Source organism: Aphis gossypii, chromosome 2, assembly GCF_020184175.1.
Source record: "Aphis gossypii isolate Hap1 chromosome 2, ASM2018417v2, whole genome shotgun sequence".
Classification (NCBI taxonomy): Eukaryota; Metazoa; Arthropoda; class Insecta; order Hemiptera; family Aphididae; genus Aphis; species Aphis gossypii.
In genome coordinates, this window is record NC_065531.1 from 40,937,501 (window position 1) to 40,963,325 (window position 25,825).

Here is a 25,825-nt window from a genome sequence, read left to right on the forward strand (position 1 = left end):
AATGATCTTTACAAAATTCCAGTGTTACTGTAGCTTTTAACAAAAATTTCTTAGGATTAATAATTTATAAAATTATAATAAACATTTATAAAATCACGACTGAAAAAAAATTAAACTTTATTAATATTTTGTATAATACTAGCTGCTGATTTCTCACGGCGTTGCCTTTGTAAATTAACTAACAACAATGGTTATACCCTGTCATTAACTCCATTTCATTTACATAAACAATGAATAGGTACTTTTAACACGTCAATATAATAAAATTCTTAGTTATTGATCTTATAGAAATAATAGCAGTTAAATTTTAAATTTATAGATAGTGTTGATTATTTAATTTCTTTAAAATTTATTAAATTAATAAAATACCTATTCTAAATTAAAACTACACTGTAGTCTATAATTATATAGAACTGTTAAACATTATTTCAACAATTACTATGTAGAACAAAACCACATTTAATTATTTACACTACACCATGAACTAGCTGCCTTTTTAATTAACTGACATTCTATATTATAATATAGGAGGTAGTAAGTACATAAGATTTTTCCTTTAGTAATAAATGCATTAAAATATAAAAATATATTAAAAAAATAAAGTTATTATTAAATATTCATAGATAAATATTTATTGCCATAAATTTAAATTATCATAGATTCCATATCTTTTAAACATATTAAACACAGTTAAATAATTTGAAAACTACTCATTCTAATTTAAATTTATAAGTATTTCAAAATAATCAAAATATTTATCTAATTAACAATTTACATAAAAAGGATGAGTTTCATATAAAATTAAATAGTTAGTAATACATATAGAGCATTTCTTAAACGATATAATAAATCAAAGTTTTTAAAAATATGATCTTTAAGAAGACGCCAGACCCGCATGTGTAATACTTTAAAATGCTCATAACTCGCTTAAAAATTAAAATATCGTAAAAAACGACAAGAGAACACAGGTAATATCCTTACCTTGTAAGTTATATAATAGGTTATTTCACTCTAATATTTAAGCTAAACACACAAAATTGGTTCTACAGAACGAAAATTTACCATGTGTACGATTGTAAGACGGAAACAACACATGCGGGTGTAGTGTCCATTTAAGTGTACTTAAAAGTTTCTGAAATCAGAATCCTAAAAAAATAAATATTATGAAGAAAACACTGTAGTAAATATGCTTGGTAAATTGCTCTGTACAGTATATATATATTATTATGTATAAACTATGTTTATTAATTGAAAAATTAGTAACCCTAGTTTCTACCTACAATATTATATTGCGAATATTTTAATGGATTTTTGTTCACTGCGATATTATAACATTTATATCACGGTAAAACAGAGACCGTTAGTCATATTATATAAAATTAAAAAAAAAAACTGTTGTTTACAACTTTCCAATAAATTAACACCTTATTTCCTAAGTACACACTTAACCTAACTAAATATAAAACTCAATATAAACATATTGACAAGACATATAAATTATTCAGCTTTTTTTAGTACAAAAACATATTCCGATTATTGTCGTTACAATAATAATAGTGCTATAAATAACCACAATAACCCGTTAAATAGTTTTACAATAATACGTAATGATGTATTAAAAAGTAATTATGTACGCTCTGAATCACACACAATCGGTGCCATTCCAAATCGATGCGATTTAATTAATATAACAATATGTTACTTGTATATTCATCGCCGTGATTGTATCGAAACACGATAATCAACGCGTTTCTATGTTAAATGTTTACAGTAAACACAAAATTCGTTATTTTACATAATAATGGATTCGAATATCTCCTATCCTTTGTCGTTTTCGTAAATACATAAGCCATGTATGACACAAAATCGAAAATTGAAGCAGACTTTATATCGCCTTTACTTGGTAAGTTAACCGAAAAATTTACAACACATATTTGTGATGTAAACATGACCAGTTCGTACATATGTATTTAAGCTCTCGTAATTTATTATTTTAACAGCGCTCCCTTTCCATCCCAAAACAAACTCAATCCTTTGATAACGCATGTGGATAAACATTCACCCCAACAATTAATAGATACTTATTTTATTTTAGAAATATTATTGTTGAATTAAACAAAAACTTACAAGTAAAGAAAACGTAAATTATAATATATTGTTTTAAAATAAAAAAAAATATAAAATAAATACATTACTTTAATAATAATATATCCATACTGCGACCAAGTTAAAGCGATGACCAGTTTTTATGGAACAAAACCAGATTATTAGGTCAAAATGGCCATTGCTTTAACTTGATAACATTTATACTTATTTAATTATCTATTATAAGCCTATAAATATATATAATTGTTTTAATAAAATATAAACCATATTGTAAAACAAGTGAGATAAATTGTTATCTCTTACAATCAAACATATTATATTTATACCTCATTTTAAATACTGGTATTTTGTAATTTACAAATATAGTTAAACTCAATTTGAAGACCACAATACTTTTAAATGCTTTCAAAGTAAAAATATTTATGGTATTTGAGGATTTTTGATTACATACCTATCAAATAAAAAAAGAAAGGTAATTAAATGAATACTGCTCTGCTCAGGTGTTGAGTAAGTCACTATTATATAGGTCTGTTAAATTGAAATTCTATGATACATTGCATACGAAAAAAGAATCTTAAAAGAAACGATCTATTAGCTCAGATTGGTAATAATGAATTTTTGACATGACAATAAAAGTAATTTATATTACTTTTATCTTAATATAGTATGTTGATGTATAATTGTTTTCAAAAATGTTGTATTTATTATAATATTAGTATTTAATGACTACAATAATTTATATTTATACAATAGTATATAACTAATATAACATTTATTAATTTTTTTATTTAATAAAATCTTTCTATAAATAACGTATTCAGTAAAAATAGATTTATAGTACCTATAAACAGATAATCTTTTAAAATAAATCTAAAATGTTATTTTGTATAATGAAATTCATAGTAATATAAAATACATAAAAGTTTAAGTTCCCACAAATAATGATTTAAATGATAACAAAATAATTAGCATATCATTATTCATCTTTCAAATAAGTAATTTCGTCCAAGTACGAACTTTAAATCTCTATAAAAAAATAATTATCTATATACTTTTTTGATTTAATGGTTTTAATATAAACTAGTCATGAAGAATATTGCATAAAATATTCAAACTTTAAATACAAAAAAAAAAGTGTTTTAAAATGTTTAACTATACAAAATACCTAGCTTGTAATTGTTTGCGATTTTGACGAATTAAGTCAAATAAAAAAAAAATTGTGCCTAGGTATATATTTTTAAAACTTTTATAAGAATATAAGAATATCTTAACTTTTATGAGAGCTTGTGTTAAATTTTCACCAATAATTTTTTATCGACATCTATGTGACAAAAAAATTGAAAATTTCTTATGCCTGTAAATAGTTCAATAAGAGTTAAAAAGTAATTACAATTTTATCTTATGATTAAAATTATACATTAAACATTTGGTGAAAATGTCAAGTATCGATAGTTATTTATTTTTTTGAAATAAAATGAAATATCAGCAATTGTTTGAGGAGAAATAATTACTTTACAAGTGAATATAGAATGTCGTAAACATTTGAACTTTAAATACTCATTAAAAATAAATTTAGCTTAATGTTAAAATCTTTTTTCTTATATAGGTTAAAAAACTAATAAAGAACCATGTATTACATTTTTAAATCTTAGGTATAACAAAAAAATGTATGAATTCCTAATTACAAAATAATTTTCCAATTTTCTCAATTTTTATGAATTTAATGAAAATTATAACTTAAAAAGCTTATAGAATACAACATTGCGACTACAGATTTTCGATATTTTTTAATTGAAAAATTAACAACCCATAAGGAGATTTTAATTAAATTTTTAAGCATAATATCTTTAATCAATTTATTGATTATTCATCATTGTGCTCAAGATCTAAAATCTATACATTAGGTACATTAGGAATTTGGAAAGGGTATGACAAATCACCACGTATGTTGTTAATAATAATGAAGGCTTTGATTTATAAGATTTTTTTTAAGTATCCTCTTACAAATTTATCTTCTCATAAAATATAACATTGTTCACGATTTACCGCATAATATCGATTTAAATAGACTATATTAAATTCTAAGTGGAGCGATTAATATATTTATTTTCATTTTTCTTTGTGTGTTTTTTTTCCTGTTTGTTGTTCCCTTTTAATAAAATAAAAATACTTCAATTTTTAATTTTAAAAAAAGTTTTTGGTAGCAAATTGGATCTAATTGGTACTTTTGGGGGTCAAATACATAAGAATTTTTTTTTAAAATCACCGTATTTGTCAAAATTAATTTCATTTTTTTGTTATATTAGGTTTTTTTATAAGTGTTAATTAAAATAGAAAAAAATTGTTTTTTGTTATATTAGATTTTTTTATAAGTTTTAATTATAATAGAAAAAAATGTGCGTACAACTATAAAATTGTATACGCGTTTGGGATAAAAATATTAAAACTTACCAAAATATTTTGCAATTAAAATGAATTAAATTGTAAATATTTATATCTAATATTTTAAAATTTGTTACAAAGTTTCTCACGGGTTGTTAATTTTGTAACCAAAAGAACTAATAAATATATAAACATAATAATTTTTTTATATACTTTTAAGTTGTAAATTTGGATGAAATCACATATTTTAATATTGTTAATTACTTTGTTATACCAAAATTTATAATTTAAAAACATTATTCGTGGTGATTTACAATTTTTATGTATATTATTGATATTTTAAAAGTATTTTCAATTATGAACACAAAAAAGTGCATATTTTAATAAAAGTAATATAATACATATTGAGAAAAAAATTATTTTTGAAAAATGTAGAGTTTTATTTTATTTACTTTTATCTCCACATCCTTTTTTTACTCTTATGTGACTTGTGTCAAGACGCCGTGTCGTATTACCCTGAATATTTATAATATTATTTATATTTCAATTATTCTATGAAATCGTTATTTTTTCTTCGGACAAGGAAAACATAAAACCTATTAAAATTGATTTAGTTTACAATAAATTCAATATAGTGGTTTTCTCGCTTTATTTATTTTAAAATAATTAGAAAATGTTTCACTCTCATTCATTAATACACACAGGACTTTCTAACCTAACCCTAGGAGTAATGGTAATACATTAATTTTGTTGAAATCGCATATTATAATTAATGATACAAGAGAAACATGGTATTTTGTAGAGAAAGACGATTAGCGGCGAGAGGTGACCTCTTAACACCCTTTGCACTATAAAATATTTTTGTTTTAGCAAAATTACTCAAGTTTACTCGTATTTTAACAAAAAGTAATATGCATATTTTTTTTTTTACTATTTCCTATCGAATATAATAATTAATATAATTATTAAACAAATGCTAAACCGTATTCCTAATAATAACAATAATAATAATGGTATACTTATTTATTATTGTATCATCATCATCATTGACACCGTTTTTCTGATTTACACACGTACCCTTACTGTACAGCCAGCTCTTGCGCCCTGACAATCGGCATGAACCTGAATTGGTGGCCGCTGAATAAAGTGGAAGGACAGCCGCCGGATCGTCCAAACTTCACAGACGAACAGCTGGACAACGTGGTAGCCACTATGTACCTGGTTGCTATCGGCTGGTCGCAGTGGTCGGGCACCTACGTCGGTCGCGTGGGCCCGTACGCGCTAATGGCGTTTGGCGTGTCCGTGTCCATCTGCGGCAGCATACTGGCGTCCTTATTTTCGTGCCACGTCTACTGCGTGTACGCGGTTCGCGTCCTCCAGGGATTCGGATGCGCATCGCTGGCCGTGGCCGTGCCCGAATACATCATGATGAGCAACGCGAACGTTAAGGATTCGTACCAAAGCGAGTACTGTGCACTGCCACGATATAATAATTAATTGTAGACAAATAACAAATAATCAGGAAAAAAACTCCCGACCCATAAATAACTCCCAGTGTGTAATTGGTATGTAAAGTCTATGTTCTGTCATACAGACATGATATTATAATAATATTATACAAAAAAATATATTATTATCCTTTATCCACCTAGATTTATCGAAGAACGCTCATTATTTCAAATACGATTAATGTGTTTTCAAATATCTTTTTTTACGACATTTTAAATTGTTACAGACAAACGCTTTGGAAAAAAAATTATTATTTTTTCAGTTTTTAAGTAATTAAATCAAAGCCAGGTGCTTTTTTTAGTGAGTATGTTTGTTTAGTTTCTTTAACTCTGTTTAGAATAAAGTATCTTTCTGTTAGACTAACAGATGATGGAAGGTTTAGAAAGATATCAACCTCTTTTACCTGTTGAGTTATGTGTACTATACCTAATCTAACCGGTTAAAATGTTTCGTGTAGATGAGTTTTGAATAATTTATCTTTATCGAGATAGGAAAAAACAAAAGAGTTAAAAGATTTTTTTAAGAGGATTAAGGGTGTTTTATATTGCAGAATTTTTTTAATTTATTTCCATAAGCTACCATCTAATAAAAAAAATTTTGTTAATTTTTGTTCGAAAATATTAGTTTTGAGCTTAGTTAGAAAAAAAGAAATCGTGTGTTTTGATGTTTTGATACAGTAATTTTTAAATATTGCAAATCTATTTTATTTATTCGAAATGAAAATAACTGAGCAAGTTACAAATATATATTTAAAATATATTCAAAAAATCCTATTGCTTTATTCTATTTCTATAAAACAATACATTTAACTTAACACATACCCAGACCTGTGAAAAACATGTAATCGACTGAGTTTAATAAACATTTTAAGATATAGATCATTTTATTTTTATTTTTAAATGCTTATCTCAAAACATTTTATAGACACAAGTACAATTGTGTATTTTAATTGAATTAAATAAAAATGAAGTATTTTATATAAATAATTAGTTTCATACATGATACGGATGTATCTAGCCATATAATCTAAAAAGGTAAATTAATTTTTAAAGCTTATAAAGCCAAAATATTGATGTACAAACTGTAGTTAAAAATAATGGGGCAACAATTAATCTTTAAATCTCGATGGGTATGTACGCAAAGCCTTGTGATTGGATTTTTAACACGATTTTGCAGATAACACTTAATTTAAGTAACACTAGTAAATCATATTATAGTGCAAGCTTAAAATAGTATAACATCATACAGTCAAAATTACAAAAAAACATTACAAACTTATAACACGCACAATTACCACCCATGTATATTTGTGTTTCATGGGCAGAAGCTGCTAATAAGTTTGTAAATTAATTCAAATTTAATTATGTAGACGATACACCTTCACTAATAATATAACTTATATTAAACTCATGGAAGATATTGTAATGCAAAGTAATGTATTTAATTCAAACAACATGTATTTCTTGAATTAATCAAATCTAGTCATTTACTTTATTATTTTCTAAATTTCAAAACATAAAATAACTTAACTACAACTAACTTCCGTTCCTTTTTTTATCCATTTTGAATACTCTTTAATTTTTTTATTGTGAACATCGAAAGGACACGATTTAAATGTGTTGTTTCCGTTCTACAAAAATACAACATAGCAAGTTTGTGTTAAGTAGAATCAATTGTATATTATTAGCTTTAGTTTTTGAGTTAATTGACCTATATTCAAATACAAAAAAAATTATCTGTGCTTAAACGCTGTCTTTTTTTTTTTGTATTTTTTTTTTTAGGACAGAAATTATCATTTTTAACTTATTATGTTTAAAATACTCATATCTTACTAATAAATTAAAATATTGAAATTATAAAAAAGTATATTAATTTATAAACAAGATGTGAGTATAGTAAATATTATAAATTAAAAATGATCATTTCTAGCTTAAAAATAAAAATATAACGCTTAAGTGCAGATAATGTTCTTACATTTAAGTTTGATAATGGGTCAATTTGTTTTAAAACTAAAGTCAACAATAAACAATTGATTCATCTAAACGCAAATTTATATATTGAAAGACGGCGACACATTTGTGAATAGCGTCTCTCTTAAGAAATGAATTATTGTAAAACAAATATTTAACCTACAATTACTCGAAGTTGGAATTTATCTCCCTTTATTATCCTCGATGTAAAATAATTTTTTTTTCTGGGTATATATAAATGTTATTTTTCTTAATACATGAGTCGATGTTAAACCTTAATATAGTTATTTGTATACACTGTATAGTATAGAATAAAATTTTAAATATTAGGAAAACAATGATTAATCTTCAGATTTATAAAATTAGTCTAAATAAGTTCAGTTTATTACATTGATTGCATCACCGTGCTTCAAACTTTGCGAACTAATAAAATAAATTTCAAAATCCTTTAATCACAATAATATACGTATTACAATATTATACTACAATACGTTTAACCTTGGATACAAAATCATAACTCATAAATAACAACTACAATCTAATTAAAAGTAAAACAATGCATCCAATAACCGTATAACTTTTTCTACTAAATATTAAATTAAAATAATTCACGAGATAAACTCACAACTTATAATACTAAACCATTATTTAATTACAGCATAATGCATTATGTATAACAAATGTAATATTCTTATTAAAACAATAATAGTATTATATTTTTAAATCCAAAATTAACAGCTAACACTAATATAATTAAAACATGATATTGCTTAATTCAAATTCCTAATTAATGTTTAAAAAAAAAATATATATCTAAATAAATATTCTACGTATCGTAATACTTAGCGGTCATCTCATGTTAGATAACTATTGTATTGTAATATGCTATAATATTATTAGTGTTATTTTTATGGTAAAGAATTAAATAACTTTACTTCATAATCATATTTTCAATAGTTGAATCACATATTTTGTTAAAATTACTTTATAAAACATGACTTTAAAATAAAAAATTTCTGAAATAGACCTATGCACTTTAGATGTATCATGTATTTAGCAACTTTTAGATGTAATTAAAACGTACACACCGTATGAAATACATCCACCTTCCACGCGTGTCACACATTTCACTTTCACTTTGTACTTATTTTGTTATTCTGTTAAGAAAATTATTGTATTAGGTTAAGGTTTAATATTTTATAAAATTAAATAAACTTATAGTAATAGAAATTTTTTGTTGAATATAATTACAAGAATAATGACAACTTAAAATCACAGAGCTAAATATAGTATTCTTAGTAAAAGTTTTTTCTTTTCTGATATCCATACTTAGATGACTTATTTTCTTTTAATGAAAATATTAAATCAAATTCAAACATTTTAACTAGATAAATAATTTATAAATAAAATGAAATAAAAATAATATAACATTTTAGAAAATGTGAGAGAATGTATACCACTCTACTATACAGTGCCGAATGGATTAATGTGTATTTGAATTTTACTATCTATATCATTATATACAATAAACGATTCTGAACAAAAACGGTCTACACATTAGCCTACAAGTTCAACAAGTATATTTTGTGTTGTATTTTCTGATATTGTAATTCAATTTATTTTATTATTCATAACACAGTAAGTTAAATTATTTTTTGTTGAAGATATTTTATTTGAAAATATCATTTTGTGTGTAAAATATAATTATACAAGTAAAAGTTGTAAGTCCCAAAGTTAAGTTTTATTTTTTTTAATATAAAAAAATAATGAAAATTGTTTTTCATAATTTAAACATATAATTTTATCCAAATTTGAACTTCAAATGTCCATAAAAATAAATCATGTTTATACATTTTTTTGGTTTTAATATGAACTACTTACGATGAATTTTGCTCTATATTATCAAGCTTTAGTTATAAAAACTCTACGTTTTATAAATTTTCAACTGAAAAAATGTTTAAGAATTTAATAAACTGTATCAATATTTGAACTCCAAATGCTTATAAAAATAAATTGTGCCTATGTATTTTAAATATTTTTATAAATCTATAAAAAAAACTTTTGTTTTATATAAGGTATTAAATATTCATATTTTCATGTTTTATTTATCGACATTTATGAAAATAAAAATATAAATAACTTAAAAAGAGCCAAAATATTTATAAAATTATACCATGTGTCTAAAATAATAATATAAACATTTGAAAATAATTCTAAGTTTCTACAGTTAATTATTTTTAAATTACAACAAAATATCAAAGATCGCTTGCGAAGAATATCTTATACCATAAAAATTTGAATTTCAAATAGTCATAAATAATTAATGTGACTTTCTGGACAACTTTTTTTTTATGGTAAATAAAAAAAACTTATGAGAAATCTTTTATTACATTTTAAAATTTAGGATATTATAAAAATATAAATTTTTAAAAATGTTTAACTACAAAATAATTTGAAAATGTTCTAGATTTTACGAATTTCATTGGAACTCTAAATTTAAATGCTTATAAAATGATATCGTGACTTGTGGCTATACATTTTTTTCAGTAAATAATTTTTGTATCAGCATTTATATAAAACAAATAAAAAATTCCAAATGTCAATAAATAACTTAAAATGAGTGAAAATATTTTTTATATATAGAACATGATCATTTAATAAAAAATTGGTGAATATTTCAAGTATCTTCAGTTATTTGTTTTCGAATAATGTACGCCAAAAAGAGGAAATGTAGGAAGACAATTAAAAATCAATCCAAGTACAAAACTTTTGCTGTACAAAACTCTCCTTAAGCTAATTTAGTTATATGGAATTCACTGTAGAAAGTAGCAAAAAAATCTAATATCTACAAAATCCAAATATTCCAATCGACTTCATTACGAATAATGATTGCACGACGTAATCCACCTTACATTTCAAATCATACCTTACATTCATTCTTAAAAATCCATAATGTTCAAGAAGTAGCCAAAATTGCATACAAACTATTTCGTGCCTGTCTTACAAAACACTCAAATCCACTAATCCTTGCTCTAAATACTTTGAATCCATCTCAAGAAATCCACCTAGAAAGTTAAAGTGAAATTGAAAACATGGCCTAAAATAACATTAGCCCTCTCTGGTCAATAAATGTTGGCGTATTGCTGCAAGGTAATTGCTTCATCATATCAATCATGAATCAAGCTTATATATATTTTAAATCCTCAAATATGCTTATTGTAAAAATTGATTTATAGATTGTATATATCAAAAATAAAAGTTAAAAAAAAACTAGTTTTATGTGAAAATTCATGTTTTTTCATAATTCTTTCAATTATTTTGAAAAACACTAAAAATATATTTTAATTTGGATTTCTCTTAAGTATAAACTAAATTTGACAATAAATATTCTATTATAAACCACCCTTAAAATTTAAAATAAAAGTATTTTTTCAACTATTCGTCTTGTAAACTATTACTGTCTCAAAACAAAACACAAATTATTATAAAATCAATATGCATTCATCACTCTGCTCAGAATCCAAAATACTATAGTTTTAATGATTTTATAGAAAACATTGAATGATTTTCGATCAAATAATTTTCAATACAAACAATACGATATTTAACATTTTATAATTATAAAACATTCATTTTATAACTGTTTAAATTTTTTTTCATTTTAATACAGCGGTTCCTAACCTTAAACGGCTCGTAGTGACCCTTCCTAAAGTCATAACATAACTATCATAAAAATAAATAAAACCAGCAAAAAATTTAAATGGGTAAGATATTTATTTAATTATAGTTATACAAGTACATAATTTATACATTTTATTTAGTCATTACACATTTACGAATTTGTACATATTAAATTAATGGGATAGATGAGCTTGCACATCACTGTAAATTATAATCTAATTTATACCTAAATAGATATAAGTATTTAGATATATTTCACTTGTTTTAATTTAAAATTATCTTGTAAATAGATAGATTTATTTATGTCTATAAATAGACATACAATTTAATTATTTGTATCCTTTATATTAATCTTTGATAATTAAACTATCAACTTGTAATGGTAACTTACCACGAAGGAATATTGGGTAACTGCTAAGTAACAACATTTACGATACTACAGCCATAGGTACGACCTAAAAATTACTTACGTGTATTTTCGTTATATGCTGTGGTAAATAGCCTTATTGCACAATACTTTATATTCTGAGTCATTTTTAAAAAAGATATCACATAACCTTTGGCAAAAGTATTTGTCTATCCGTTGCTAATGGCTCTCACTATCACGTAATTTGGTAGTATATAACATTGTAGTCTACTTATGGGCCATTACTTACTTCCTTCCATTCTTTAAAATTAAACCTACTTTTTGTTTGAGTTTTAAATTTAATATAATATATTTATATATACGTATATTACTATATATATACAATCTATACTTAAGAGCACAATACGTATATAATATATGGGTAAAATACCTAATAATTATATATTTAAAAAATATATCTATGTAAATACGTGGACAAACATTTGAAAGAGTTTATCTATTAATGACAAAAAAAAATTATTTTTTAACTTATGAATTTATTATGTAGTGATATAATATTGCTATGCTTTTTCAGTTTCATAATGCTTACATCTACCTATAATTTATACAAATCAAATAGAGGTAGCCTATATTATTAATATGGTAATGATAATAATATATCATGTTACAATATTTCATGATCTTTTTCTACGTTTGAATTATTTTATTCGAGATTGGTTTTAAAAATATTTCAATTTAATGCAAACGAATGATTCTATCAACCAATAAAAACATAATATTCGGAATACAAAAAAAAAGGCCTTTTTAAAGGAAACATCAAAATATATTCTACAAGATATAATATGTGCTTTATTGATTTCAATTCAATTTTTCTTTGTATACCAAAGATATTTCTTTACTTAAATTCTTTGAAGGCTATTCTATATTGTATATAAAATTATTAATTTTATAAATTAATGTATCATTTTAGTGAAAGTATAAAATATATTTTAAAATATTAATTAATTTAAACAAATTATTAAATAGGACCTATTGTAGAGCTTATAATTAAGAAATTGCTACCTAGGATTATTTATAGTATTAATAATTCATTTTTAAAAATAAAATAATTATACTAAGAGCTTAATCTTTTATTTTAAATAAGTTTTATTATTATATATTAATTGTATTTATGAAATCTAACTTATTCGTACGGTCCCTATTAACGTGTCTAATTAAATTATGTATGATGTATTTCAAAAATTACATTAAAAATGTTATAATCCATATTAATAAATTTTTTTATTTTGTCTTACTTATATCTGTATTGATAAAGTAAACTAACACTAATGGTTTAAAATAACTTTGTTAAAACTATCTTACAATAACGATTGTGTTATCAACTAATCATAATAAGTATTAACAAATTATCGAGATTTTTATGATAAATATGTTTTTATAGTTAAATAATTTGAATTATAATGAAATAACTAACATCGTTTAAAAAGTAATTCCTCCAAATTTGAACTTAAAATATCAAATACCTATGAAAAAAAAAAATGACGAATTGCACCTGAAACGCAATACATACTACATTTACTTATATATACATACATATCATACTTAATTTAATATCATAATTATTTATGTTTTACTTTCTATAAATAATACTTTTTCTCTTTTGGTTTTCTAGGTGTGTCGTGTGTAGACTTTTTTCTAGACTACTTCTTTTTAATATTATAGTATTGGTTTATATATTTTTTTAAACTTCTAAAATGGTATACTGTATATATGTTTGGGTGAGGATAATCAAAAAACCTGTTAAATTTCGAATAAAAAGTTTCAAGATAACATGATTCTTTGTGAATTTGAACTTTTTTTTCATAAACTCGAAAGAAATATTGAATCTTCACTGATAGAATATGTGCCTACTAAATAACCATACTATAAAAGATTATATCTTATATAGATATCTATCATTTGTAATATTATATTTATTTATTGATAGTGAATTCCGTATACTTAGTAATATTTTAATGGAAATACAAATCACTATAAATAAAATAGTTTTAATAATGTCCATACAAAGTATTTAATAGATTGTTAATTTAATGATGTAATATTAAATTAAAGTAATTTTTATATGTACACACTTTAAATCTGTTTAGAAATCACTAAGAACCGCCAAAAAATATATTTAGTATGTAATTAAAGTATTAAACTAGTGACATGCTTCGAAAAAATTGTGCTCATACACGAATATTAATTTCAATATGAACGATATAATTATTATGAGCAATCTTACATTACATTTTCAAAAAAATTAACAGAGCAAATCATATATCAACAAACAGTTTTAAAAAAAAATCAAACATTTTTCTTTCCGATGAATAGCTCAAAAACAGTTAAAATATTTTTAAAATTGTATTATTTATATAAACATTTTTTTTTTAAATTCTGAAAAAAAAACTTAAAAACTTTTTTACTGCTTATTGTGTATACGAACAATATATCATTGTAAAATCAAAATATATATATAATAATTTCTCCATTCAGAATCTAAATAAATTTTATATATTAATAAAAAATATCACGTAATTTTTAATGAAGGAACATATTGTCTGCATTTTTCTAATGAGAAAGATTTTAAATATTTTTTTAATACATTTACATTTCCGACGAAGTTATATTTAAAATATATTAACTGAAAATATCTTATAAAGAATAAGATAAAATATTATTATTATAATATTATAATGCATAAATTGCATACTTGACGAGATTAATTTACGATGGTGTAGGTAGTACTCTTGCTGAATGCCTGAATATAGAAAAAAAAATGTAATACCTATCTATAATATCAATGATTAATACAACACTACTATATGACATGTATACATTGATAAATTTTATGTCTACAATACGATTATATACAAAAATAATTTGTATAAATGTGCAACAGCAAACATATTAGCCAAATTTGTTTAGATCGAATGTTCAGATTACTTACTTAGTTATTTTTACACGTAGGTGTTTGAAAATTCGGTAGTCATTAACAATAAAAATTGATTGCTAATATTATTAAACCTGTTGCAAACCTCCTACTCAGAAAACAATTTCTGAGTACTTCTATCTTCAGTATTATTTAAAACCAACACCCGTACGTGCTGCAAAACGTCTTAATTTCATCGTTCTGTATACATACAAAAATATAATTTGGCTATTAATTGATTTCAGGTTCAATGTTATGTTTCATTGAAGTGTTCATTGTTGTCGGGGAGGCTATTTCACATGCACTGAGCATACTCGTGACATGGACCCAAATGAATCTCCTAACCACTGGTGTAATTTCACTGAACTTATTGTCATTGATACTATTACGCATGACTTCCCGTCGTCAAGATGACCGGATGATGGTGTGTCATTATAACCGCAGTAGTAGCTCGGTAGGCCCCTACTGCGAATTACTAAGAGATCCCGACCAAACCGTATACCAGGTAAAAATAAAATCTAACTGTAAATTAAAAGAAAATTCCTAATTTATTTTTTTAAATATATTTCTACCTAATCAAAGATTATAATATTATTATCAAATAAACGATCATAGACGAAAATTTAGCCCAAATTTAAGTGGGCTTAAATTTAAGAAACAAAATTATATAAAAAATCAAACAAATTTACATACAACCAAATCCTTTTATATCAATGGTAATTGGTTATTCTTTTTGTCATTTATCATTAATATTCCCAAATAAATAACAAAACATATTTAAACTAATTTAATCACCATCTCAAAATATTATCAACAAAATTAAATTAACGTTAACTATTATATCAAAAAAATATTATATACAACCGATACAGACCTATAATATAAATATATGCACATTAAGTAGGTATAAGGATTTGAGAAAAAATAAAATTAAAATGATCACCTGATTAGTTACTTATAAGTTATTACTTATTAGTGACACTTGGCTTGGGATTAAGACGGTCAAAATAAAATTAAATCAAAATATCACCGGATTGCTCAAGCGAAAACGTTTTGTGAGTCAGCTTGCGTTTACATTAAATTTTAATTTTATACCCTAACTTAAAAAAATCATTTTCGCCGTTTACATACTTACTTACTATTATCTATCATAACACATACACACAACACATACTATGACTATTTCCTAGGTAGATATAATGTTTTATCGTTTTTAGGACGAAACCGTTTCGAGCGCAAACACTTCTTATCAGTTCGCTGACGATGACAAGTGCTACGTGCAAAAGCTCCGGTACTACATTTTCGTCTGTTTGGCCCTATTCGTTTTCCGCGATTTCAGCTGCGTCCACGTATTTAAGAAAAGTATTCGCTGTATCTTCGTGGGATTGAATATCAAGTCTATGACGTATGAACAATGGTCGTTGTTGGTGACCGCGTTGCAAGTAACCGAACAAAGCGGTAAAGTATTGCAACTGACGCAGCTGTTTCTAAAACCCACCTGTTTGTATAGTTGATATTTACGACATCTACCGTGTGTATGGTTGAAATTTACGGCAGGAGAAAACTCTTGTTGATCTCGAGTCTCGGTATGCTCTTGGCGGCTACGGGTCTAGAGCAGTTTATTTTCAACATCGAGGCATTCACCTCCAAGGAAACACGTCATGTGTACATTATGGCTGTGTTACTTATATACATTATATTTTTTGCTCAAGGATTAAGCTCAACCCCTTGGGCTATGACATTCAAAATCATTCACCAAAATGTAAATATTGGTCAAATTGAGTTTTAATAGTTGGTTTATTATCGCTTAAGTACAATATGTTTTTTTATTTCGAAAACTAATACTACCTATTCTCTACACAATACGTATTCAGTAGTTTTACATTTTATTATTAGACTTTATATTATAAAATAAATGAATAATATTATGATAATACTGTTTTATATTTTAACTTTCAGGTCAGGAGTTTTACCCTAGGTTTCATAATCAGCGCTCATTTTTTGTTTTTGATGATCGTCGAATTTTCATATATTAATGAGGAACATATCTATTCTGAACACTCAACAGCTGCATATTGGTTAATAATTATTTACCTTTTGCAAACTATTTTTGTGTATACTTTTGTTATGGATACGAAATCTTAATTTTATTTATTAAATGTATTATACTGAAAAATGTAAATGATAATCACTAAAATTAAGTTTAAATTTATAAAATGTAAATATTATAACATTATTGAAATTAGAAATTTAAATTTTGAAAAACAAAATTCCATTTATTTTAATCCTAATTCAACATAATCTTATTTTTTTTTCTATGTATGTTAGATAGAACAAAAAAAATTAAATTAATCATTTACTAAATTAATATTTGTAAGTTGAGATAAATACCTACCTAAAAACTAATATAGTAATATATACTTAAGGTGTATGTCATGCAATATTAAATAACATCAATAGTTAAATGTTATTAATATTTTTAATTAATTGTTCGCTATAAATAATAAATTTAAAATAATGTTGTATTATATTTTACTATTTTGGGAAATCGTTACTTACTAAAATTTAATTTTTGTATGAAAGCATTTATTGCATATATAAAAACGTTTTTAAATCATGAAAAACAACAGGAGTATAATTTATTTCCTAATATTTTATACTATAATAGAATGCAACTTGTTTATTTTTGTGGACTTTAACTGTCGTAAATTTAATCATTTGTTAAAATATAAATATTACTTATATAATATTAATATCCAACCATTAATATTCAATTACTTAAGAACATTATCACTGTACTTTTGAATAAAACGTTAACAAATAAAAAATAATAAAAATTAAATGTCAGCATAAAAATAAATGTATGCAGTAATAAAACTAATAGCATCCTTGCTTGTCCCGAAAACCATAATAATAACTAAATTTTAAAAAATATCAATGACAATAATAAGTCTTTAGACTTTCGAGCTTAAACAAACGACCAAAAACTATACATATATATAAAATATGTTTAGTACCTCAATATTTTGCTGTGATGTAATAATGTTCTACTGTTTTTATATACAATATACTTTAATCAAAGTAAAATATTATTTTTTAATTTGTACTACTAAAGAATAAAATTCGTTGTACGACTGGTATTTGATACACATTTTGTTATTCTATTGATGAGGACAACGAAAAAAAAAACATTGAATCATAAATATCAAGTCTAATTTCTGTGACCGTGAATGTGTGATTTCCTGCAAATTCAATTCGACTTCGTGACTTTTAAAGCATTATTTAAATATAATCTATAATGTCTCTTTGCGTTTTATAATATTCAAAAATACAATATCACACCACCCATACACTTACACAAAATCCTGAGAAATCACATACACGTGTAGTGCAATTGAATACTTTTTGTCAAAAATTGTACAGAACGCTATTAACATAATAATATATTGTAAATCACTGTCAACACAACATATAATACAACGTCTCAATACACCACTCAAAATAAATAAAAACTAACAAAATATTATAATTTATATGTTTTTCGTTTACCAAAGATTGAAATCAAACCCAACATTCAATTATAAGTCAAACGAAAGTAATTTTTTTGTGAACGCGTAATTAATGTGTGTTTGATATTTTTACGTTCTGTGCCTTTTTTAGTATCGTTCCATAAGTCAAAAATATATTTTTATCCAATATATTATGTTGTTAAATGTGTCGTGAGTAATAATATCGTATAGCGCGGACTATAATAATATCTAATACAGGTATAACAATAAAATTTATGAGAAGTATCGTTTAACAAAATATACCATACAATTATCAAGCATCACAAAAGTATTATTATAATTTAGTACAATTATATTCAAGTGATGTATAAGTATGAATGATATGGAAATAAGTCCTCTATCATAATAATATATAGCACGTTCACATTACAGCGAGTATATCACCCGAGTACCTATATAATTATACATGTATAATAATATGTAGGTTATATAAAATATAATCTAAGTTTTAAACTCATTAAAATATATAATTGTTCGTCATATTCCCGTATAATCTCTAATTAGAAATAATTCCAAAAATTTCGAAAAATTGTATAAATTACAAATGTACAACAATTTTATATTTTATAAATAAGAATCTTTTTATAATATATAACCTACAGAGTAGTATTTTATATTCAAATTCTCAAAAAAATAGACCAAAACTTATAGCATACGTTATCGTTTATATTCGATATCACGTACAGTATTTCCAGATAGTATATACTAAATATATTTTTATTATATTCACCACAATAGTGCACGTGACATCATTTCTAATTCTGTTATAAAAGTGTAATAAAATATTTTCCTGCTGGTTTTAAAGGATGAATTGGCTAGAATTGGTCAAAATTAAATTGCATTTGACATTTTTCTTGATTAACCTTTTCATATTATGCTATACAATCGGTCTTGTGAACTTTTTTTTGGAAAATTTTCTAATTTTCAATAGAAAAAAATTAATATAATATTTTTGTACATCCAATTACTTAATTATAAATTATTACAGTTTGGTATAAATATAAATCCTATTTGAAAATTGTATGAGCAACGTTTAAATCCGAATGAAAATTTATATTATTGGGCAGTGTTTAATACTTTATTATTATATTGTAACTAAGTAAAAAAATATTTTAAGTCTACAAGAAAAAAATCTCGATAAGTAGGTAACCTAAAGATTAGTTGTTTTTCATAATATATGTATATAATATAGTTTTGAATACTTAAGTATGTATTTGTATGTTACACAGTGAATCATTTGTAATCGATTTCACAATAATACTTCAAAACCCCAGACTCGACGAGCCACATCGCTCACATCTCACCGGCAGCGCACAATAGTCACAATATCTCCAACTTTAAAACAAAATATGATGAAAATTCATTGTTAACAACATGTATAGTATTAATTAAATATGAATATAACCTGTGTCGAATGAAAATTAAATGCCATATTGTAATGATGATATTAATAATATTATAATCGCGTAGGTACCTCCTATTAATAGATACATTTCCCATATTGTGCATTAACCTTTGATGTAGTATGTACACGTGAGCGTAGATTACCTGCAACATTTGTCAGTAAAAATAACAATTTTAATTTAATATATTATACATGTACATGTAAGTAGGTTGACTTTCTCAGCAAGTTATGTACATACGCGAATGCTTCGTTCCCATAGTTACCCGTATAGTTGTTTTAAGCAAGATAAATAATGTTAATTTTTTATTGTTTGCTCAATCATTATATTGCAATATAATATGATAAATATTGTGGTCATATTATGCATGCGATGTGCCAATGTGCATTAGAAGTTATCCACTCTTTAACGGGAAACACTTTTAGATGACAAGGTGAAAATAGAATTTACATAGTCGTCATCCTCGCCAATCACATAACTGCCATAAAAGTACGATACGTACAATAAAAAATGTTTTTTATTGACTCACTTGTCAGTTGTCACATAATTTATATATGTAGGTCTACAAATATACAGCAACTATAGTTTGTAGATTGAATAAAGTGTACGTGTAAAGACTTTCGCGATGAAGATTCTTTAAAAATATTATATTGTTAACTAATTAGATCCCAAATTAAATATGAATTTCTTATTTGGCACTCAAATTCAATAATTCAATCATAAAACTTAACTAGCTATAGTTAAATTATTTTCTACGTTTTCTCTTACCAATTCCATAACACTCAAAGAATTCCCCATTCAGGATATACAGTGGTAGAAAGATTTTTCAATATTCCCACATTACAAAAAATTACTTACTAAGAATAAATTAAAATGTTTACTTAAATCAATAAACAACTCAATTGACTGCCCAAGACCGTTAGAACGTATTAATTTTAAAATAAGTCCCATAAACTTAAAAGATATTAACGTTCAACTTAAAAAAATACACGAAAATGTTACGAACTAAACTTGCCGGATAATGTTTTAATGATGATACTAAATACAATTATAATATTAAACATGTACATTTCTTTTATAACTTGTTGCGCGAGTTTTCATAGATATGAGATATCTAAGTTTAAAAAAAAACACATTAGTACGAAAAATTAATTTTCACTTAATTAATTTATTAATATTATATTATAATAAAGTCTTTGTATATACATATACATAATATTGTTTATTTTTTATTGTATATTGTTATACATATTATATTAGAATTAAATTTTAATTGAAGCACGATTGTACTTACTGTTACTTTAAAAATGAAATTGGAATTTATTTTTGTTCACAAAATTTTTTTTATTACATTATAGCCTGTCGTAAGTGGTGGATTTTAACTATGTAATCCACGATGTAGTTAAGAAGTGACACGACAATATATTGAAGTGATAATGACGGATATATTACTATTACAGGCTTATGGCAGCATTACAGCCACGAAATGTCAAGAACAATATCAGAAGAAGAAAAATATTTTTTTTAAAAAAATAAAAATTATAAAACAGAATCTTTGTGTTCATTATAGTTAGTTAGCTAATAGTTATAGCTAAATATATTTTATTTACATTTAAAGGCTAAACGCCTAAACGTCCACAACTATTACTGAAAATATCCATTTACTTTGTCTAAAATCACATATAAAAACTAAATTTCTACTATTATTATTTTATCATTTTTAATATTATGTATATGATTAAGATAATTATATACTATCATTATTATTATTCTGGTCAAAAAAATTTTATTTTATGTTAGATTATATTATAACTTATGATATTGAAAATGTACGTCCATCATTTAAAATATTAATAAAAATAAATAACTGCCTGTACCTATCTATTCATAATAATGTAATTTAAGATTTTTTTTTTTAGTATTCATATACTCTTTAGTGCGTATAGGATTTTACAGTTTCCGTTACGGAATTTTAAGCTCACGTGCTTGAAAATGACTCAACATTTTTACAACGAAATAGCCTCATCGTTTTTAAAACATTGGTATCTTTTCAGAAAATCATTATTTCTAATGGAATACCTTTTTTTAGTAAACTTTAACATATATTCCAAGAAAATTTTTTTCACAGTACGAACTACAAGAATTTCTTCGAATAAGTTTCTGCGAAAATGTAATTGGACGATCACAATAAACTCCTCTATATGAATAAACATGGTCAAAGGTTTGCATTACCCACAAAACATTTTCCCCGGATATTCTGATAGGTGTGATGATGATAGAATATTCTTCCCGTACTCTTATTGAAAAATAATGCATACAATTTCTAATAATATGCCTCCTCCTCCCCCTTTTGTTATTATCAGTATAGTTATCAAAATGTTATCAATATTTATAAACCATTTTCAAATCGTTTCCATGCAGACTATTACACATAAAATAAAATCGTAGTCATCCGTTGTCACTAGTTTGGAACCAATTAGACTATGTTGGAGGTCTTATAGACATAATATTTATATGCGTAATGTCTTGATGACTATATGTGCCGAATATATTTTCGGGCAGTATAGCAAATGGCGTTGAATAACCATTTTGACAAAACGATCGTATAATTTTTATAATAAATTGTTGAAGTGATATCTATTGTATTTATATATTCAATGACGTTAGAGTTTTTAAAAGTATATTACGAAATAATCTCGTACCTAGTCATATTATCAGAGTTGTATTATAGCTTTGCAAATAAGTGGTGAGATGATCCAATGTAATAACAATGATAACATACATATTATATATTATATAATATGCATCTAGACAATTGTAAAACACACGATGGGATATAATAATATATATATTATACTATAATATGTCACATATATAATGTTAAATATTCTTAACAATAAGTTACTATGGTAGGGAAGACGGTGGAAAACGATCACTATGAAATGCGAATACTAAGAAAATAATTCATGCAGGAAATTATATACGTACCAAAGCCTCCATAATAATTCATGGCAGCGTTATTATGACAATATTATTATAAGCTTACTCTCCTCGCATTTCATTAGACACGTCACAGAGGCTACAAGTCAAAAAAATAATAATAATCTAGAAGCATATATAACGCCAAAAAATATTTTTTGTTTCTTTGTATTCGAATAGAATAAATTCTAGTTCACTTATAATAATAATATAATTATTATTATTACAATATTTACGTATTATACATAAAATGTGTAAAACGAGCTTTGTATCATATTTCAATTTGCTTGTGGCTCGCAAAAAATGTTATTAACCTGTTATTACACACTTATATATTTATAATATATTATATTATTCATCAATCACCAAAGAAGGTATTTTTAGTGAGGGTGTATCGTAGGCGCCTATATTATAATATTACTATTAAATTTTGGTGTACACATAAAATAAAATGAACGATTACTCTACAGTTCCTATAATGTACTATCTATTACATAATAACGATTTTATTTTAAATATGAAAATTTTTTTATATAAATTAAAACTTAATCCAAGTTGGACTATGTACCTACTGGCGTATATTTTTCAATGAGGTTTTTTTTTTATCAATTTTTTGAGCATTTGGTATTACAGTCGTCCAAATCGTCCAATCAATATATATAAACTATCATGGTACTCCAAATAATACATGGTTTTATAACGAATTATTAACGATTAAATATACCTAATCATAGTAACCATTAAAAAATATGTTGACCTAATGTAAATGCAACATTGAGACGACAATAATAAAACAATTATGAACGTGGTTAAGGAAAATCATATATACCAACTTATTTTTAATGTCATCGTGAGTGTAAAAAATGAGTAAAAACATTGAAAAACCCTTGCAATAACGCGTTTTGTATACAACTATCTCGATTAACAACGATACGAGTGTAATTTAAATTTAAAATACTAATATTCGTCAAAACGGTAAAAAAAAGGAATATTAGAGGTGTTATTTTGTACAATACTAAAAGCCGATCCTCTTATGTGATTTGAGTTAAGATAATTTAAAAAGAATATTCTAGTTGTTTTTGTGTACATGTTTAAAATTATTAAATTTGTTATTTTTTTTTTTTTTAAAAAAAAGGGAAAATATTTTTAGTACTAAAAAAAGGACTTCCATGGCTATGTAGCTGAACCAGTACTATCTGAGAATATACAATGACTCAAGACGACTAATAATATTACAGACAGGGCTTAGTTTTAATAAACTTTTTAACACTTAAAATGATAAATTGCTGTATTTAACGTAAATATAATAAACAAATTAAATTATCGGTTAACAAAATTATACTTTGAATAAACACAGTAATTTTTTGCTATCGAAAATAAAATAAAGTTCAATGACAAACTAACAACACTTGTCAAATTCATTTTGCTAGGGAACAAAACTTCTTGTCGCAATTTTAAATAGAAAGAAGTTAAATATCGGAATATAAAAACAAGATAAAGATGAAGATTGAAATGATAATCTGCAGATGTCTTTTCTTTTTTTTAAATAATTATCCAACAAAAATAAATGAACCGATCATGAGTCCATCAATATGAAAATAATATAGCGAAGGGTAAACTAACATTTAATGATGAGTAAGAAATAAATATATAATATTTGTGAATGAAACCTTAATTTCTGTAGTCATTTGACATTTGCCATTATTCCGTCTATTTATTGTCAAGAATTGAATAAAATCGAGAAGATCCGTTTTGGTAACAAAGCCATCAATTGTTAGTCAAGTGCGAGTAACTTTTAACTCGAGGGAAAATAAACACAATAAAATCTGTCAATATTACAATTTTTTTTTCTTTAATAACAAAATGCAAAAGGTTCTTTGAACGTTTGAATTTGATATATTTTGTATATAGGGAACATCACACAGTCATGAAAATGAATTTTAAATTATAACACTTTATTATTTTCATATTCTTTCACAGTCAATAAACATTTCAGTATTATAAAACCTTATAAACCGTTAGTCTTATTAGTTACACTTTATTATAACTACTTTTATACTTTTATACATAATATATTATTACAAAGGAGCTATGATTTGACATAAAATAATAATATATATAATATTAAAAAAAAAGTCGGCTAGTGGGTACCGCTCTGCTGTACATTGGGGGGTGGGGTGGACCTCGGACTAGGGTAGGTTAAATTTGAATGCAATGGTAGATATCATTGTATACGAAAAACGATTCTGAACGGAGATGATTTGTCAGTCTAGAATATTTAACGTTAGATATAAATACAAACAATTTTATGAATTTTGAACTACAAAATAATTTGCAAATATTCATGATTTTGACGAATTTTTGTCAAAATTTGAACTTCAAATGCTAATAAAAAAATTGTGCCTATGTATTCTTATAATTTTTTAATCACTATAAGAATAACATATGAAGAATTTTGTATACAATTTTCAAATATTTTGAATTCATTAAATATTTAATAAAAATTTAAACTATCTACGGTTTTTCATTTTTGAATTACAACAAAATATCAAAAATTGTTCAAGGAGAATCTTGTATTAAATTTTCAAAATATAGATGATAAAAATATTTTTTCTACACATTTTTAACTATAAAATAATTTGCATATTTTCTGAATTTGAATGAATTTCGTCATAATTTTAACTTTAAATAATTATAAAAAAATATTATAGCTATATGATTCCTTCCGCAAACCAGTATATTTTTTTGTATACAACAATTTATCATTTAATTCAAATGTAACTTATTTATAATAGCTAGTAAGTAGTAACCCACTACTATACAGCATAGTGATATTCACTTGTCCACATCTCTCTGCATTATACCTACCTATATAATATTTACTTTTA

The 25,825-nt window shown here is 24.4% G+C and overlaps 3 protein-coding genes across 3 annotated transcripts in view; 2 read left to right on the top strand and 1 right to left on the bottom strand.

The window, feature by feature from the left end:
• LOC114120983 (octopamine receptor-like) overlaps nt 1–5,693 on the bottom strand; it is a 172,476-nt gene extending 166,783 nt beyond the window's left edge. Inside the window, exon 1 of the mRNA XM_050201014.1 lies at nt 5,566–5,693. The gene's annotated coding sequence lies outside the window, so the exon portion shown is untranslated. The remainder of the gene's footprint in view (nt 1–5,565) is intronic.
• LOC114120992 (uncharacterized) lies at nt 791–6,141 on the top strand. Its single transcript, XM_027983127.2, has 2 exons — nt 791–1,903; nt 5,579–6,141. Exons 1-2 carry the CDS (start codon nt 1,852–1,854, stop codon nt 5,983–5,985), a joined length of 459 nt encoding a protein of 152 aa, XP_027838928.1. The 5' UTR covers nt 791–1,851; the 3' UTR covers nt 5,986–6,141.
• LOC114121104 (uncharacterized) lies at nt 5,857–17,169 on the top strand. The gene is made up of 5 exons (XM_050201018.1): nt 5,857–5,954; nt 15,232–15,491; nt 16,204–16,428; nt 16,497–16,748; nt 16,946–17,169. The coding sequence occupies exons 2-5, from the start codon at nt 15,237–15,239 to the stop codon at nt 17,129–17,131; spliced, it is 918 nt and encodes a 305-aa protein (XP_050056975.1). The 5' UTR covers nt 5,857–5,954; nt 15,232–15,236; the 3' UTR covers nt 17,132–17,169.
• Nucleotides 17,170–25,825: the final 8,656 nt, after the last annotated feature.

Coding starts and splice junctions, on each gene's coding strand:
- LOC114120992 (XM_027983127.2), top strand. CDS start 1,852: ATGTATGACACAAAATCGAAAATTGAAGCAGACTTTATATCGCCTTTA. Junction 1,904..5,578: donor CTTTATATCGCCTTTACTTG/GTAAGTTAACCG, acceptor CTTACTGTACAG/CCAGCTCTTGCGCCCTGACA.
- LOC114121104 (XM_050201018.1), top strand. CDS start 15,237: ATGTTATGTTTCATTGAAGTGTTCATTGTTGTCGGGGAGGCTATTTCA. Junction 15,492..16,203: donor CCGACCAAACCGTATACCAG/GTAAAAATAAAA, acceptor TATCGTTTTTAG/GACGAAACCGTTTCGAGCGC. Junction 16,749..16,945: donor TCAAAATCATTCACCAAAAT/GTAAATATTGGT, acceptor TTTAACTTTCAG/GTCAGGAGTTTTACCCTAGG.